The 15831-nt window shown below is 46.5% G+C and overlaps 1 protein-coding gene across 5 annotated transcripts in view; it reads left to right on the plus strand.

The window, feature by feature from the left end:
* Positions 1-15831, plus strand: part of LOC135368622 (extracellular matrix organizing protein FRAS1-like) — a 17384-nt gene continuing 1553 nt past the window's right edge. The window contains exons 1-27 of one of the 5 annotated variants that reach the window (XM_064602026.1): positions 1-230; positions 835-940; positions 4042-4070; positions 6591-6759; positions 7461-7622; positions 7709-7849; positions 7920-8063; positions 8178-8327; positions 8435-8578; positions 8658-8798; positions 9101-9244; positions 9299-9439; positions 9552-9710; positions 10215-10282; positions 10362-10428; positions 11271-11410; positions 11494-11577; positions 12806-12967; positions 13039-13165; positions 13239-13354; positions 13429-13579; positions 13656-13843; positions 13956-14214; positions 14281-14441; positions 14498-14604; positions 14763-14932; positions 15570-15769. In XM_064602026.1, coding sequence (XP_064458096.1) covers positions 865-940; positions 4042-4070; positions 6591-6759; positions 7461-7622; positions 7709-7849; positions 7920-8063; positions 8178-8327; positions 8435-8578; positions 8658-8798; positions 9101-9244; positions 9299-9439; positions 9552-9710; positions 10215-10282; positions 10362-10428; positions 11271-11410; positions 11494-11577; positions 12806-12967; positions 13039-13165; positions 13239-13354; positions 13429-13579; positions 13656-13843; positions 13956-14214; positions 14281-14441; positions 14498-14604; positions 14763-14932; positions 15570-15769 — 3600 coding nt within the window. In that variant the 5' untranslated portion in view covers positions 1-230; positions 835-864. Of the gene's footprint in view, positions 231-834; positions 941-4041; positions 4071-6590; positions 6760-7460; positions 7623-7708; positions 7850-7919; positions 8064-8177; positions 8328-8434; positions 8579-8657; positions 8799-9100; positions 9245-9298; positions 9440-9551; positions 9711-10214; positions 10283-10361; positions 10429-11270; positions 11411-11493; positions 11578-12805; positions 12968-13038; positions 13166-13238; positions 13355-13428; positions 13580-13655; positions 13844-13955; positions 14442-14497; positions 14605-14762; positions 14933-15569; positions 15770-15831 lie in introns of all 5 variants that reach the window. The other 4 variants (XM_064602023.1, XM_064602024.1, XM_064602025.1 and 1 more) reach the window with 4 other exon arrangements.

Below are 15831 nucleotides of genomic sequence, written 5' to 3' on the forward strand. Positions count from 1 at the left end.
GCGCAGTGGCTGCTTTTTGTCGCGCTCGCTCCCGTGCACGGTATGTTGTCGTAGTGCGGGTCTTTCGTCTGAGGTGTACTTTTTCTTCTTCTTTACGACTGTCCGGACGGAGACGGCCTTTCCTTTGAACTGTCACCGTGTTTTCTTACGATCGGTGGCTATTCGTGCACGGTGTCTGCGGACCAGGATGGAAAACTGGAATCGATGACTGTCTACTTGGGTCGACTCAGGTGAGTTTGATATGGAGAAACACAGTTACATAGCGAAGAAGAGGTTCTGCAAAAGGTTGTCAATCTTCGGCGGCGTTGGCGTGGGGAACGTTCGCGCGCGTGGTGTGGGTGTCTGCAGTATACGGTTGCAAAAATTGGTGAGTGTCCCTGTGTTTTGTGTGGTTGTTTAACATTGCTCTCGTCGGCGACGTAGGGTAGTACTTAGAAGGGTGTTTGCAAAAAGTTTCCTATAATAGTTCTTTGAACTACCGAGAAATTCTAACTGGTAAAATAGCATAAGTGCAGTCCGTTCTGTTGTTCTCTTGCCCACGCTCAGGCTTCTTCTACAATGGAGAAACTCTACGTCGACTGCCGAAATACATTTTGTCGACTCAGCTTTGTCTTCGCCGGTTCAATTCCTATACTAACCAAACTAGAGGAGCGCGTGCGACGGTGTTGCTCACATTTAGCAATTTAAACCGCTTAATCCAATGAAAAAAATACAAGCGATGCGCGTGTGCACAAAAACCATTGTTTACGGCAGCACACAGTGTTGTATACTTTCATTGTTCTCTTGTTCTGTGTTCTCATTGTTTACTGTGTCTAATATATATTTTTTGCACAGGAGAGCAATGGCATTGGTTGCCGTTAGAAAATGACTCTTCTCAAGCGCCCATTTTTCGTCTTCTGGGTCACTTTTCAACTCTGCGCGGCTGCAGGAGAGAATGCAGGTACGGTGTCCCACGATATATTCGCTCTCGTAAAATGTCCACGAGAGGTTTTCCATAAACCAGGCCCTTTGCCATCGCCGGGTTCTCCCGTGTTCCGTGGTGAAAGGACGGATATAGCAAACGAAAATTTTGCGTCGCTGTATGAATGTGTCCAGCATGAACTGTTGTTCGCTGTGGAAACTAAACGCTGCATGACTGAACCATTTCACCCACAGAGCGACTCGGCTGCTTCTAGTTTTGTACCCTTTGAACTGCGAATGATTAATAAGTAGCGAATAATAACGAGCTATCCGTACATCAACAATTTGAGTTAATGCATGTTTTTCTACGGCATGATTGACTATCTCTGGCAGGGCACAGAAAAGTTTCTCCTGGTTATGATGTGTTATAGTACAGTTGTTTTGTCTGTTGTCTGCAGCAGGAAATATTTCGATGAGTTGATCACAAGACAATGCATGGACGACGTCTCGGGCAGTTCCTTTCTCTCTCGTGCCTGAATATACTTTTCGGTCAGGAATGTGAATGTTATTGGCTTCACCATTGTCTAGAAAGTCAACGTATCCCATCCTGATGATAAACCTGAGCGGTGGGCAAACTGACATACAGGGCAACCGCAAGAGCTCAGTTTGAGCTGTTGTGGATGTCCTGTATGTAAGTTTGCCCACCGCTCAGGTTTATCATCATGAATTTTGTCCACCAGCTTGCCTGCGTTTATGCCATTCTCTCGGTCAACGCAGCCCGTCGACAGCACACAGAACAACATATACAATGAGTTATTTCCATATATTGGTTCAAAACTGAATTCGTTCGCAACACTCCTCTCACAAATACTTTGATCATGCTCCGATGCTTCAATTATGGTATGTACCTCTCAAACAGGGTTCCGGTGCGAACCGAAAACCTGAACCGAAAACCGAAAAAGTCGTTCTTTTTGTGCGAACCGGAACGGAACGAAAACCGAAACAGAAATTTATGCTCCGGAGGGAAAGGAGGGAGTTTTCGGTTCATATGGTAAATTGAACTATTTGGCCCTCAAGGTACGTAAGGAAAGACCTCAAGTGGAGAATACATGACATCAATCGGTGTTTGGGTAGGAAACTCCAGAAACCTCACATTACAACAACGTGACAGAGCGCGAGACGGGCTCCTTGTTTTTGTCTATTATTCACATGGTACGACCCTTCTAACCTCTCTCTTTATTTATTTCTCTGTTGGAAAGAATAAAGTGAATTATTTTCATTAAATAAAGTTAAAACTCGGGTGGGTCGGTATGTCATACTAAAATCAATTAAAAACCACAGTGCAGCGCAGGTGATTGCGAAAACAAGGGACGATACAAAGAGACGAACACGACGAGGGGTTTTAATTGATTTCAGGATTATTTTCGCTGCAATCAATTCTCCTTACGTCATGTGAAACTGAACCGGTTTCGAACCATTATTTTTTTACTCCGGAACTGAACCGTTTTCTTTGAACCAAAACGAAAAGCCTGTCGGTTCCGCGCCCTGCTCTCAAACATTAGGTTGCGACCCATACACATATATATGCACACACAATAAATGTTAGCGTGAAAATAAATACCAAACCGAAGTTTGAAACGCTCGTTATCCGATACTTTACATGGTAACTATATTCCTGTTTCCGCAAGCTGCCAAAGCGCGTTCTCTTCCTGTCAGTGCCGGATCGCCGTTTTGAATGAAAACCACAACGAGAGGACCTGATCCATCAAAGCATGTCTCACTCATTCCCAGTCACGATCCACCCTCACAACCCTCCCTCATTTTGCCATTGGCAAATTTCTCGTCCTGTTTCATTTTCTTTTTTTTTCCTGTCCTAGACCCGCGCAACGTCGGACAAGCAAACTCCCGCCACCGTCGTCTTATCTGTGCAAAGAGCGCGATTCTATCGATGAAGACGGTCGGCGAGCAGGTCACGTTTTCTATACTGCCAAGTATATCGGCAACTCGTATGACATCTCGAGTCGGCGATGCTGTCGTGTCAAAATGAAGCAGAGGTTCTTGATACGAAAAGTATGTACGGTTGTGGTTCAGAGAGACTTCCCGCAGACAGGGAATCGAAGGTCTGATAGCAAAAAAAGTATCTTCGATGTTATTGTGTAGCCAACTGCCACTGCGGTATATTTTATCTCTGTCAACGCATCAACTGTCAACGGATCAGTACAAGCTGAAACGAAGGAAAAAAGAAAAAATGAAAAGACAAAGAGTGGGAGAAATGACAAGTGGAGCATGCGACGTTCTTAGTGGAGAACTACACATGGCTTGCACGTGACGTCACACCATAGCTTTACCAGTGCTTTTTCCCTCTTTCTGGAGGGCCGGTGCAAGCCATCTATATATAGTGTGAAGCACTGCAAAACTGTTCAACGACGTGATGAGAGCAAATTCGATGAGAATGACATTGGCACTGGAACCATTGCACCCATTACCTCAGGAAAGAATCGTTTTTGGAGATATTTCCTTGAGTCTATAGGAAGACATGCACAAGGCCGAAAGAAACGGAGGAGTCGTTCTGTCCTTGTACGCCATCTCTGCAGACTCAGGGAAATGTTACCATCAACTAGCCGACACCAGTTTCCTTCCATTCTGTTGCTATATTGTATAATCTTTTGTAAACGGCTATCAGTGCCCCTAGTGGACACACTGAACAACGCGGATGAAAAACCCATAATATAATATGCGGATGATATGTGCCATAATATAATATACGCATGAAAACCCCATTAGTGTGCACGAGGTCAGTTTCGGTTCTACATGCGCAGCAGGCTATCACGGCTGGCCTGGCTTACTAGTAACAAGCGTGTAGAACTACGTGACTCATATCTCCCCCAACTCATAATCAATAAAGCGATGAATCAATCAATCAAACAAACAAACAGACATCGTGTCCGGTAGCGGAAACCCATATACATTACTCTTAAGGACACTGCAAGCAACATAATTGATATATTACACATATTTTCCTCTTACGTGTATTTATTACCCCTTTACTATCACTACTGCACGCTAATAAAATATGACTTCTAAAAATTATTATTGCAGTTTTTAGAAGTGATGTGACGTTACCCTTTTGCTTTCTTCTAGAAAATCCTTGCGGTACACAGGAAACACAGGTAAGGATATATGATATCATGATATGATGCATAATCTCAGTGGGTAACGCAGCTATTGCAAAACTGTGGTGAGCGCGAAGCGCTCGCGCAGCGAAAGGGAGGAGGAAAAAAAAAAGGAGTGGTGTAAATTGAAGACATGGCTCCAAGAAGACACGGATATAAAACCGGAATTCAAGATTCACAGTTTTCTCCACATGGTGCACATAGACAATTTACTTTTTACTCAGAAGAAAACTGGTCGTCTGCTTTCTTCTTGATGTGTTTCTCGAGTGTTTACGAGCTCCAACGGGAACGTTTCTTGTCACGCTCACTTGTCATTACTTTCTCTCTGAGGGCGAGGAGGGAAGTAATCCTGATTTACTGTTAACGGCCCGAACGTTCAGCCAAGCAGCAGTTGCTGAAACTCGGCGAATGCAACAGAAATGCACTAGAAGCACTAGCAGCACTGTGTGCAAGAATGATGGCCACAACCCGTTCTGAAAAGCACAAATATCCTGTATTCGTGACCTGCACCAGATTCATTATTCTTGCACTTTTGCGTCTCGCACTGAACTCGTTACGCGTAGCAATTACTTCTGCATCCTCTTCGGTCCTGGGCTTATTAGTCAAAGTCATCCGCTCTGACTGTCCACACCACGTTGTGCAGCGGGGTATGGAGTGACATGATTGAGAGCCTTCCACGATCCCAGAATAGCAAAAAAAAAAAAAAAAAGACATGTTCTCTGAAAGCCCATCCAGCAAAAACGGGTGTGCGCGTTGAAACTTGATTCCGTATTCTGTGGGGCTTCGTGCTTTTGCGAACTAAATTTACGCGGCAAGAGAGTAACGACTTTATCGCATAAATCCCTCGAAAATGACTCACGTATATAGTTTAAAGGCCAAGTATACAGATAAGCTGGCAACTGGATTGTGCATCGTGGTGCTGGAGTTCTGGGGGTGGGGGAATCTTTCAATTTACCATTGTTAGACAGAACTCACCCTTTCCCCTCCGCACTCTCACTCTCTGGGATACTTAGTGAATTGGACGTGTATACGTCTTTAATATATTGTGACTGGTTCCAGAACGCCCCCTTCCGGAGGGCTCATAAAGCATGAGAAATGTCTGTACCCATGTATCTACATCAGGGGCTGGAGGGGGGGGGGAGGAGATATATTTATTAGAACAAAGAGAAAAAAGGGAAGGTCAGCCAAACGGGATGTCGGCTTGCTATTCCTCAAAGAAAAAAGAAAAAGAAAAGAAAATATTCAGGAAATAAAGGATAAACTAACAAACGGTGAAAGAAGGATGAGATAGATTAAAGACAAAGATGAGTTTTAAAAAAGATGACTACCCAAGCAGCACAATGTACAGAAAGTCGAGTGCAATAGGGGTGGACGGGTACTATGTGGAAGGCCTTGAACAGATTCACGAAACTAAAGAACATTGATAAGACACATACTGTGCACCCCTATTGCACTCGACTTTCGGTACATTGCGCTGCTAGGGTAAAAAACGGTGAAAGAAGGATGAGATAGATTAAAGAAAAAGATTATTAAAAAAAGATGAGGGTAATGCGTTGAGGGTGAGGTGTGAGGGTTGGGCACTGAAGAATGAGATGGCACGACTTGAGTTCACAGGCTGTTCATGACACCTGTGTCGCTCAGGAACGTCAAAGCTGCTTTGGTCACAGACCGCTGTGTGGGACGTCGTACTGGGCTGAGCAGAGTGGCCAGAGAAAAGTCTGAGCACCGCAGCTCTAGTAGGCGTCGTCTGAGCGTGGCTCGAGCGGTGTCGAATCTGTGACAGTCGAGGAGAAGGTGTGGAATAGCAGCATCAACAGCGCAAATGGGGCATTTGGGCGAGTGGAGAAGACTCATTTTATAGAGAAGCATCGTAGTCGGTGTAGGAGACTGGAGGGTTGTCAACCACTTCGAGGGACATTGGAAAGTAAGAAGCTATATGGGAATCAAAATATCTGAAGAAAACGCAGTGGTTAGGAAATACCCAGCGTGATATTCTATATTCTAAAGCTGTTCCAACCGGCCCACACATCACAGAAACACGCACGCGCGATAAATCTACGCGCCTGACTGACTTCCTGTTGCTCCCTGTTGAGCTGTACGCTGGTAACTTCAAATCGATTAGGAGCGTCTACACGCCTCCGCACCTTGTTCGCGTCAAAGCGTTGGTTGCACCACTTCGAAAGAAAGATGGGTGGGCAACTGGTTGGTTGCCCCCGGAAAGGGAAAAAAGAAAAAGAAACTCAAAAGCAATAGCTTTCGCGAAAATTTTTATGTAGCGTCACGTACCGTTCTTGCGGAACATGGGATACAATAGCGTAGTTTTTTCTGTCTTTCTGTGACAGGTTTGTACCCAAGAAAAAAATTAAATTAAAGAAAAGAAAAAAGAATGCTCCCTTTACCATATGCGCGGCACTTGACTGTATATTTCATGTCTGGGCACGCCCGTTCGTCTTCGCAATTTGGCAGATTTGTTATGCCATTGTGGCGCACGGCGTATAATATATTCGTTTTTACCAGCAGGCGGTGGTCGCTGGTTCCTGGCGAAGGAGTCCTTGCGAACTCTGTACGTGCGACGAGGGTCGGGTTCATTGTCACAGACGGACTTGCGCGCCGCTTACGTGCTCTTCGAGAAGCTTTCCTGTGCTGGCCCCAGGCGCTTGTTGCCCTCACTGCTTCCAGACGCAACGTGAGTAACGGTCATAAAAAAATATCCTCCCGTCTGGATGGAATGCAGCGGAAGACTTGTCTGTTTACACACGTAACTCTCCAGGAAGGAACACAACCTGCTGTTGTTTAAGTGGAGGAAATGCGATACCAACGTATAGGTGATCTTGTTCTTGCGTGGAGCATTGCGTTCATGTCTTCCATTCCACATGGAGCGAGGTTTCTACGAGTGGAACCAGTCTGGCCAAAAGTGGTTATGTTCAGACGACGTTCGAGAACCTGAAACTTCTTGTGCCGTGTTCCTTGCGCGGAGGCACGTTTCGAAAGAAACCGTCTCTGTGCGAGCGGACACAGTATCTTTAATCGTGATAAACCGGGAATTTAATTTACATGGAAATGCAAAATATGTATCGGTGAACAGTCTGATTGATTGATTGATTGAGATATAAAAAATATGGAGATAAACAGTCCAGCTCATATTCATCTTCCTAGTTCGAAAATAATTATTTAAAGTCCAGAGTTAGTTCGCGGTTAGTACGTACTTGCAGTTCTCAATGAACGAGGAGCCTGCGTCATCCAAACGCGCCCATGTCAGCTGTTACCTTAGGCTACTATACAATCACTAACAAAAATGTGGCAGAGGAAAACGTAAGGGGCACGAAATAACATGGTAGGTAATACTGAACCAAATGCTCTTAAAGAAGTTTTTTCCCCTGGTGACAGAATGTCATGGAAGCTGTTCGAGATGCAACTCACCTTCACATTGGAGTTGCACGGAGTGCAAGAACGGCCGGGTGCTCCAACTACACCCAGGGGATGAGGACGGGCACTGTACCGACCAGTGTCCTGCTGGCTTCTTTCGCACACCTGCCAACAGATGTCAAGGTAAAACCCTTCAGTGATTCAGAAGCAGTAATGCCTTGGTCTTTCGTATGAACCCAGTGATGGACTCCTTTCCCCTGTTCTTGCAGCCTGCCAGACAACATGCAAGACATGCTACGGATCCTTAGAGAACAACTGTATGTCATGCACAGACATGCACATCCTACGCGAAGATTCTTGTGTTCGAACCTGTGAGCGTGGCTTCTTTTCTGATGGCCATGCGTGCTGGGGTAAGCCCGGAAACTCCTGCATATGGAATATAGCAAGCACATCATCGTGTACTTTACAACATAAACGCAGCTTGTCATCCTACTTGTTCGGCATGTCGTGCCTGGGGTGCCTGCGATTCATGTCTTCCTGGCCATCGTCTTCTTCATGGCAAGTGCATTGCTGCCACTTGCGTCAAAGGCACATACTACGATCGAACAAACAATAGGTGTCAAGGTAGGCGCGTTATATTTAGAAGTCTTTCAAAAAGGCATTCAACAAAAGCTTCACACTTTCTCTGCAGCTAAAATTTCACTGCTGCAATCTCATGGGCATGTCCTCCCTTTCCAGATTGCACGAAAGGTTGTGTCGATTGCGTGAAGCTTACAGGAGGACAAGTCACGTGTCTCGAATGTCCAGAGAGCCTCGTTCCTCTGGAAGACAGATGCGTGTCAAGGTGTCCCGTGGGATTCTTTCAAAACGAGCGTAACTTTTGTGAGGGTGAGATCGTAATTAATGAAAATAGTGTAACACTCGCGCTAGTTCCGAGGCTCCAAAAACCTCCCTTGTTAGAGCACCGACGGCAAATCCACGACAACATTTTGCAGGATGTCACCGAAGCTGCACCGAATGCAACCGTCGTGGACCATCAGGATGCACGGCTTGTCCCGCGGAGACGTATCTTACCGTAGAATGTTTCTGCATGAGCTCCTGCTATGTGGGTAGCTATAACACGAACGGCATCTGCGAAGGTACGTATACGCCTGGAAGTTATAGCGCGTGGCAACAAGCAGCTTCTCCCGCACTACGCTCCTTTCCTTTCTCTCGCAGCGTGTGGGCACAACTGTCATCAATGTCAATCGTATAGGAACTGCGAAAAGTGCGACACCGGCTTCGTTCTGCAACATGGAGAATGCGTGGTTCGTTGTGACGACGACTATTTCTTGGACTTGAGCTCTGGGACGTGCAAAGGTATATACAAACAGATAATGCTGGGCAGCTCCTCTCTGACTCAGTCTTTAATAGTTGGTAATGGTGTACCATTGAATGCTTGTGTGTAAATATCAACCACTCTCGTGATGCATTTGACCCGTGCAGCACGTTGAGTGTCTGAATTTGCCAACGTGTGCATCGTGGTATGGCGGCTAATCCAAAATACCTACACAGAATTTACTTACTTTTATGATACTTTATAACCAGATTATCGCAGTATATAAAAAAAGCACTCGTTATATGCTGCCGTGTAAGTTTCTTATGTATGTTCTGCCCCGCAGAATGCTCGTGGAACTGCGGGACGTGCTACGGTCCAAATCCAGACAACTGTCTCTCTTGTAGTGACTCCAGACTCATTCAAAACTCCGATTGTGTTTCACGGTGCTCTGAAGGATTTGCAGCTGACGAGGATGGCACTTGCAAACGTGAGAACGATTTTATGTTTGCCTTGCAAATGCGTATAGCTTTTTTCGCACCAGGTTGCCCTTCCAGCTGCAAAACCTGCGTAACAAGACGCTACTGCACTGTGTGCAAGGAGAGTTTTTTCTGGCAAGCGGGACAATGCGTTGAACAGTGTTCTCCAGGGATGCTCAAAGATGAGGCGTCCAGGGCATGCCACGGTAATAACAAAGTACTTGATGCGCTTTGTTTTCTACAGTATTCTTGCCAGGCGTATTCACTATAGTGCAGTCTGCTTGCATGGGACGTTGCTGAAATCCAATTAACCTGCAGATCCGATACTGCTGGCGAGCTGGACCGAAGAAGTCGATCGTCCATACAGCAGAGAAAACAAAATCGAGAAGGCGACGGCATTATATCGCAGGATTAATTCCGTCCCCACCAGTACTGCGGTTCACGAGGAGCCTGAAGCACTTCCAGACTATGACTTTGGTAATACGTTCTCTACACTGTTGAAGCGTTCTTTGTGTTCCAATGAGACAGAAAAGAGTACGTCAAGAACAGACCAAAAAGTTCGTGCTCTGAATGGTTCGGTCTTGTCGAGCGGGCGGTGTGTTCGCACAAGGCACTGTGAGGGACAGCCAGGGGGTTTACATCATGTGAGAACAATGTGCACTTGCAAGTTATCCTTACTTTGTGTGTTATTCTATATGTCGATGGGTAAAGCAAGGATTCTGACACTTTCAAAATATAGGCATGTGAACATAGACATAGACACATGGACTATCCATCGTTCCCGTCCACAAGGACTTCTTCGGCACAATGTTCTTTCTCTTCACGATGATGATGGTGGTGGTGGCGGTGGTGGTGATGAAAGGGCTCGCCGTCTCTTGGCGAAGTAAAATCGATCTACCTGTACGACCACCTATCTCTTGAATTACGCGTTGCACGCAAATATACTTGTATAGTTCTGACTCCAATCCCAACACATATCAGGTACGACATCGCTAGTTCCAGTGGCAACGAACTTTGCACGCGACGTTGCTACATCAACCGCGTCTACAGTGAGTACGCATTAAATGGCTAATACAATATAATGGTCGATTACGAGGAAATTACGCACAACTTTCCATTTCTCAAAAGGTTCAGAGCCCCAGCCAGACGCCGATGACGCGCAACCGCGGTACGACTCCAGCGCAGCGACTTTCAGGTATCGTCGCCCTCGACAACGAGTACTGACGGCTTCATATTGCGCACTATCAATACCAAGTCTCAACTAGTGACTGTATAGTCTCAACCTTTCTCCATCTAATGAGGCTTGTACACATGACGTCACGCGCAGCCTTTGATTTTTTTTTAAAAATTTCGTGTTAGCGCAGCTAAGGAACTGTGGCTATGAGCGACCAGGTGTGGACAGCTGGAGAAAGGACAGCAGGAAGAAGTGTGGGACAGGGGGGTTAGTACGCGCCCGGGGCCGACTTCAGGGGGAACGGTGCCGGCAGTTGTTTTAAAGCGTCTGAGGAAAATCCAGGAAGAACACCCAGACAGCACAGCCGGCGCCCGTGTTCGAACCCGGGTCACCCTCCAGCCTCGGCGTGGAATGCCCTGGTGGAGATGCGTCACAGGGGTCATACCGCGAGCCGAATGAGTCAGCAGCGTGCAGTTTTTACAATTTCCTCTCGTAACTGCACGCATACCACTACAACTCAATGCATGCCCTCCTATGACTCCGGTGCGGCACTACGTTTTTCCGAATCACGTGACTAAACGTGACGTCACTGCACAAGCCTCATCGATGAAGACAGTAGTTTATCCAGAATCCCAAGCCTGGAGTGGTGTCGGAAAAAATTGGGATGGGGGTCCATTATTATAGTTACGTCATTTGCATGGACACCCCCTGTAGGGGGTACACAGGTGAAAAAGTTAGGGAGGTGTCACTGAAACCTTGATGGGGTTGGGGGGTGTAGGGGGGGTCTGGATAAATCACTGGATGAAGACTATAATTCATTCGCCTGCTACATGCTTGACATTCGAAAACGCCATTTTCTAAAGCAGTGAGCCATGAACCAGGTCACCACATAAATTTCACCCGTACTTTCAAAGAGGCAGCTATTACATCCGCGCCTCATCGACGCACCTTCAACCATAGCGTGGGAGGCCGGAAACCAGATGCTGTACTTGCGAGGCCCTTGGTGAGTATAATACCGTCGATTCTATTGTTAATTACGATGACTCTCAGTACATGTATTCTGAGGAACTTGTAAATTCTCTGCAGATTGTGTCATTGTTGCACTACGACAGCATGCGAAGTGGGATCCGAGAAGAGCCTCCTTCAGGATACCCCGTTATGTGCGTCTCTGTAAGTGGCGCAACTAGGACACGAATAATTATAACGTTCATACGCGAACGTTTATATAATTTGAATGGACCTTTTTCACAACTGCTTATGCGCATGCGAATTACCATGAGTGCGCCGGACGAGGTTATCTCTGTGTTCAATAGATGGCGCTGGATAGGGACGACAGAAGTGGGGACCAGTGGGGACACCGCACGAACGGCGCGGGCTCGTCGGTCCCCCTCCGGACCGGTTTTGGTCACTTGTGCTACGCACGTGGGTTTGTTCTGGCCCGCGCCGAGGCTGGTTCACTGGAGAGGCGCTAGGGTACGACGCGTATGTGAAAAAGGTCAATTCTCTTATTGATTTCAGTGTGCAAGGTGATTAAAGAAGCAATGCAAGCTCCGCCCCCATAAATTTTTCTTGTTTTTGCTGCGGTGAATTATACGATGAATATGGCGCGTTCTTACACAAGAACAGTGAGCGTATTTTTTCCTTACAAACAAACAAACAGCGTAACTGACCTGCTAAAGTGTGTGCGAGAGATATTTCGACCAACACGCGATCCGCAATCCATCGCACTCCATCAGAGAACCTCATTTGCTATGATCGAAGCGAGTGAGGTTGACGTCACGTCGTGACGACGAGGGCAGCGCCAGTCAAGTAGTTCGTGGTTTGTGACGTCAACTGGACAGAGCGGCCGGTTGGTCAACGCCGCGCCGTGTCCATAGCCGACGGGTTTTCAGTGGCAAATGAGAGCTCATCTTCATTCATCAGGCCGCACCTGGAAGCTTTCGCCGCTTTGCACTTTGCTGATTTTGCGGGGCGTTTCTATAAATTGAATTGCGCAACTGATAAGACATCGTTCAGCGGAAATATTTTATGTCGAAATATGATCGCTTTTGATAGGCATTTTATTGGGCAGGCATTCTAGTCACGATGCTTCTGACACGAGCTTATATGTTTTCTGGGTTCGATATGGTGTCTACCTTCAATTTTTGCATGACTGTTTACAAGTCTTTCAGATGCGCAGTCTAATTTTAAAAGCGAATTATGTTGCGTAACCAGTTCATCATTCGAACATTATTTTCTGCATGCCGTCGTTAACTGCCATGTTTGGCGTCGTGGCGCGGACAACGTAGTGACCTTCTACCGTTCTCTTGTTCTTCAAACACCTTGTACACACGTGTGTGATATGAAGCGTGCGGAGGATTTCGATTACATAAAGAGCCGTATTATTCTATATTCACAGCCTTGTGATCAGCGCCACCCATCTTACTCAAAGAGATCCTGCGCTCATGCTTTCAATGGCAGCACAGCGTGCTCTTTCGACTGGGAGGCATCTACTAATCCACAAGCCCCTGTCTTCGAGCGAATCACACGTTCCACGCCATTTGCCAACGCACATCAGCAGGTCCGAAAATACACAGTGTGCACCTTCCATCGTATAACAATTCCTCACATCATTTTTGAATTGTTTTCAAGGTTCTCGACTCGGTGTACTTTAAGGGTGGGACGGTTCTAAGATGCGCTATTCAATTCTGCAAGGAAGGATCTGGAACACGCGGTCCCCGGTTGCTCAGCCCTCAAGTCACCATCAGTGATCGTGAAGGTAGATCGAATGTTCATATTGTTTCGATCGAGGTTCCTCTGTGGATAGCATGGTTTATCCTCGTTGTCTCCAGGCATGTGCAAGGAACCAGAGGGCAATCTGGAGCCGTTCACTGCAACCATGCACTACCACAACGGTTCGCATACTGAACCCAACAGGTTACGTATTCAAGTGGACATTCCGCATACGGTATGACAGCTGGAGAGATTCCTTTTTACATATTACTCGCATTGTATCCCCTCAATACCTTTTCGTTTTTGAAGGACTCAATGTTTCCACTGGTCTCCACATACCCGTTGCACAACGTCGAAGACCTGCTCACCAACATGGTTTCGCAAAAGCAACACGTTTGTTCAAATCTTCCACATTCATCTGCGGAGTTACCAGATGCACTAACGTTTCTACGCTCAGAAGGTACGAAAGACACGTGATCAAACGATAGATCTTACGATGATTTGGTCAAGACTCAGTGATGACTTGCGTATTGCAGATTATAACCAGAGCACGTCTTCAGCGCCCCTGAAACCACACCAACAGGACACGAGCATGAGAGGCGAAATTGCAGTTGACATGTACCGGCACTTGGACCTTAATAAGTGTCTTTGGACATTTTCCGCCACTCTACCTATCAAATACGTCTTAGATTTCTGCGGTGGGTCTATATTGGACGACCATAAGGTCAGCACTCATTATCCCTGCCCAGGATTTTTCTATCAGTAACGAGTGTCTCTTGACGACCTTAGAGCACAAGCCAATATGCCCCCCGCGTTGATGCATTGTGTCTTGCCAGGAAAAAAAGACAACCCGGAAGTTCCTGACGGTGCATGTGCCGTTCTACGTAACGAAAATCACTCCTCAAGGACCTGGTCAATGGAGATTCGAAGAACATCGATCTCAGCTAGAGATATCCTTCTCCTACAGCAGCGTGCACTGGGCGCAGAGTCTCCAAACAGAGGCTGCGCCAGGCGGGCATGTCTTTGTTAAACGCTTTACGTTGAGTCAAGATGGAAGCCTTACGATGCATATCGTTTCTAAAGCAAACTTTCACGGTAAGCTAGTGGTTAAGCCCCTAAGGTTAAGTTTGAGTTTGCCATGCAGGGTTCGTATGCTTGCAGGTTGCTTTGTGATAGGTCATCGTTCGCTACCAGGTGTATCTAGTCATGTCGGAGTACCTGAAGGACAGCATCTGACTTTCAGACTGAATTTAATGTGGAGCGAACGTACCTTCGACTGTCCGACGCAGCTTTGGAGGGCTACCTCTAGCTACAGTGTGAAGGTTAGGCTCAATGATATGTCTTCTTCGTGCTCTTTGATGCCACGTAAGCTTCCTAGGACTACAAAGGAAACTACACGCTTTTTCTGGTACCGTGCGTCGTCGATGCTGTTCGAGAGTACTCCCCCATAGTGGAAGAAACTTGCGTACCTCATCAACCAATACGGTAAGAGATTTACTGCAGCTTTGATTTTGAGGACATCTTCAAGACAGGCAAAGGGAACGCAATTCCTCTGAAACTCTGAATTTTCGGCAGGTGCACGCAAAAGCACACGTTGCGCTTTCTGTATGCTCGCTTTCCTTCATTTAAATCTTGCCTTTCAGATTCGCAGTTCCTGTGACACTTTCCCAATCGAGACCTCCTGTGCCTCAAGCATACAGCATGGATACGCGTTTCCAGCTCTTCAGCAATCTGGATAACTTCCTGTTTGCCCCTAAAGGCTTTGACTATGACATTGAATCACAAGATGACGAACGCAATGTCTTCTTTAAAGGTGATTCCGGAACGCTTCAAACACAACGTAAAGAACCACCACGGACTAAATCTCGTGCCATCAGAATCCTACCGAATTTACCATTACCACTTTATTATCACATTTATACCATTGTAATGCACGTGTCTCACAATGTATTCTTCCAAAATATTGTTCCTCCAAACGACGCCGAAGCATCATAAAATCAATTTGTATTTTTGAGAAGTATGACGTCACGGGGCCCCCAATCTGCCGCGCGTCTGGCAACATTGCTGCTCGAAGGTTGATTTTCGTCTCCTCACCGCAGCTGCGCCAGTCTCCCAACGTGGGGTGGAGATGCGCGCTCTAATGCGCGCGTGTCTGTTGCTGGGAGAGCTCTATTGTTGTCGTCTGTTACTAAGAGACAGAAGGCAGAGCTTTCGGTGACGTCACCTATTCTTTGAGAATCCGAAACTAAGTCTTGCGGATCTTTCGAAAATGCATGGAAGCGCGTGATATTCACCGACAGTATTACGTGTGCTTTGCGTACTAAATCTTCGAGCGAGGTGGATTTATAATGCGAAATAAAATGACTATTTTTTTAGTCTGTAGTGGCACTTTAATGCCGCTCACTTATAACTGAATTAATCGGCACCTCCTTTCTGTTGGCCGTTCATAGGAGAAGTATTATACGGAAGAGTGACGTGGGACCCGTCAGAAGACCCCATCGCTGCTATCCACATCGACCAAGTTTTTCTGTGCGCTGGAAAGTTTGGATTCACACCAACTTACGACCCCTCGGGGGAAGTGTTTGGCAAGGGCCCCACGTATGGGTGTGTCCAACCTGGACCAAATCTCCAGCACAGGTTTTTAATTTTGGTGTGTGCACAACGTGTTTCTCTGTCAATTGTATGTAACTCCGAACTGCGTGGACCTATTTT

The sequence above is a fragment of the Ornithodoros turicata genome, chromosome 9, assembly GCF_037126465.1.
Source record: "Ornithodoros turicata isolate Travis chromosome 9, ASM3712646v1, whole genome shotgun sequence".
In the NCBI taxonomy this organism is placed as follows: domain Eukaryota; kingdom Metazoa; phylum Arthropoda; class Arachnida; order Ixodida; family Argasidae; genus Ornithodoros; species Ornithodoros turicata.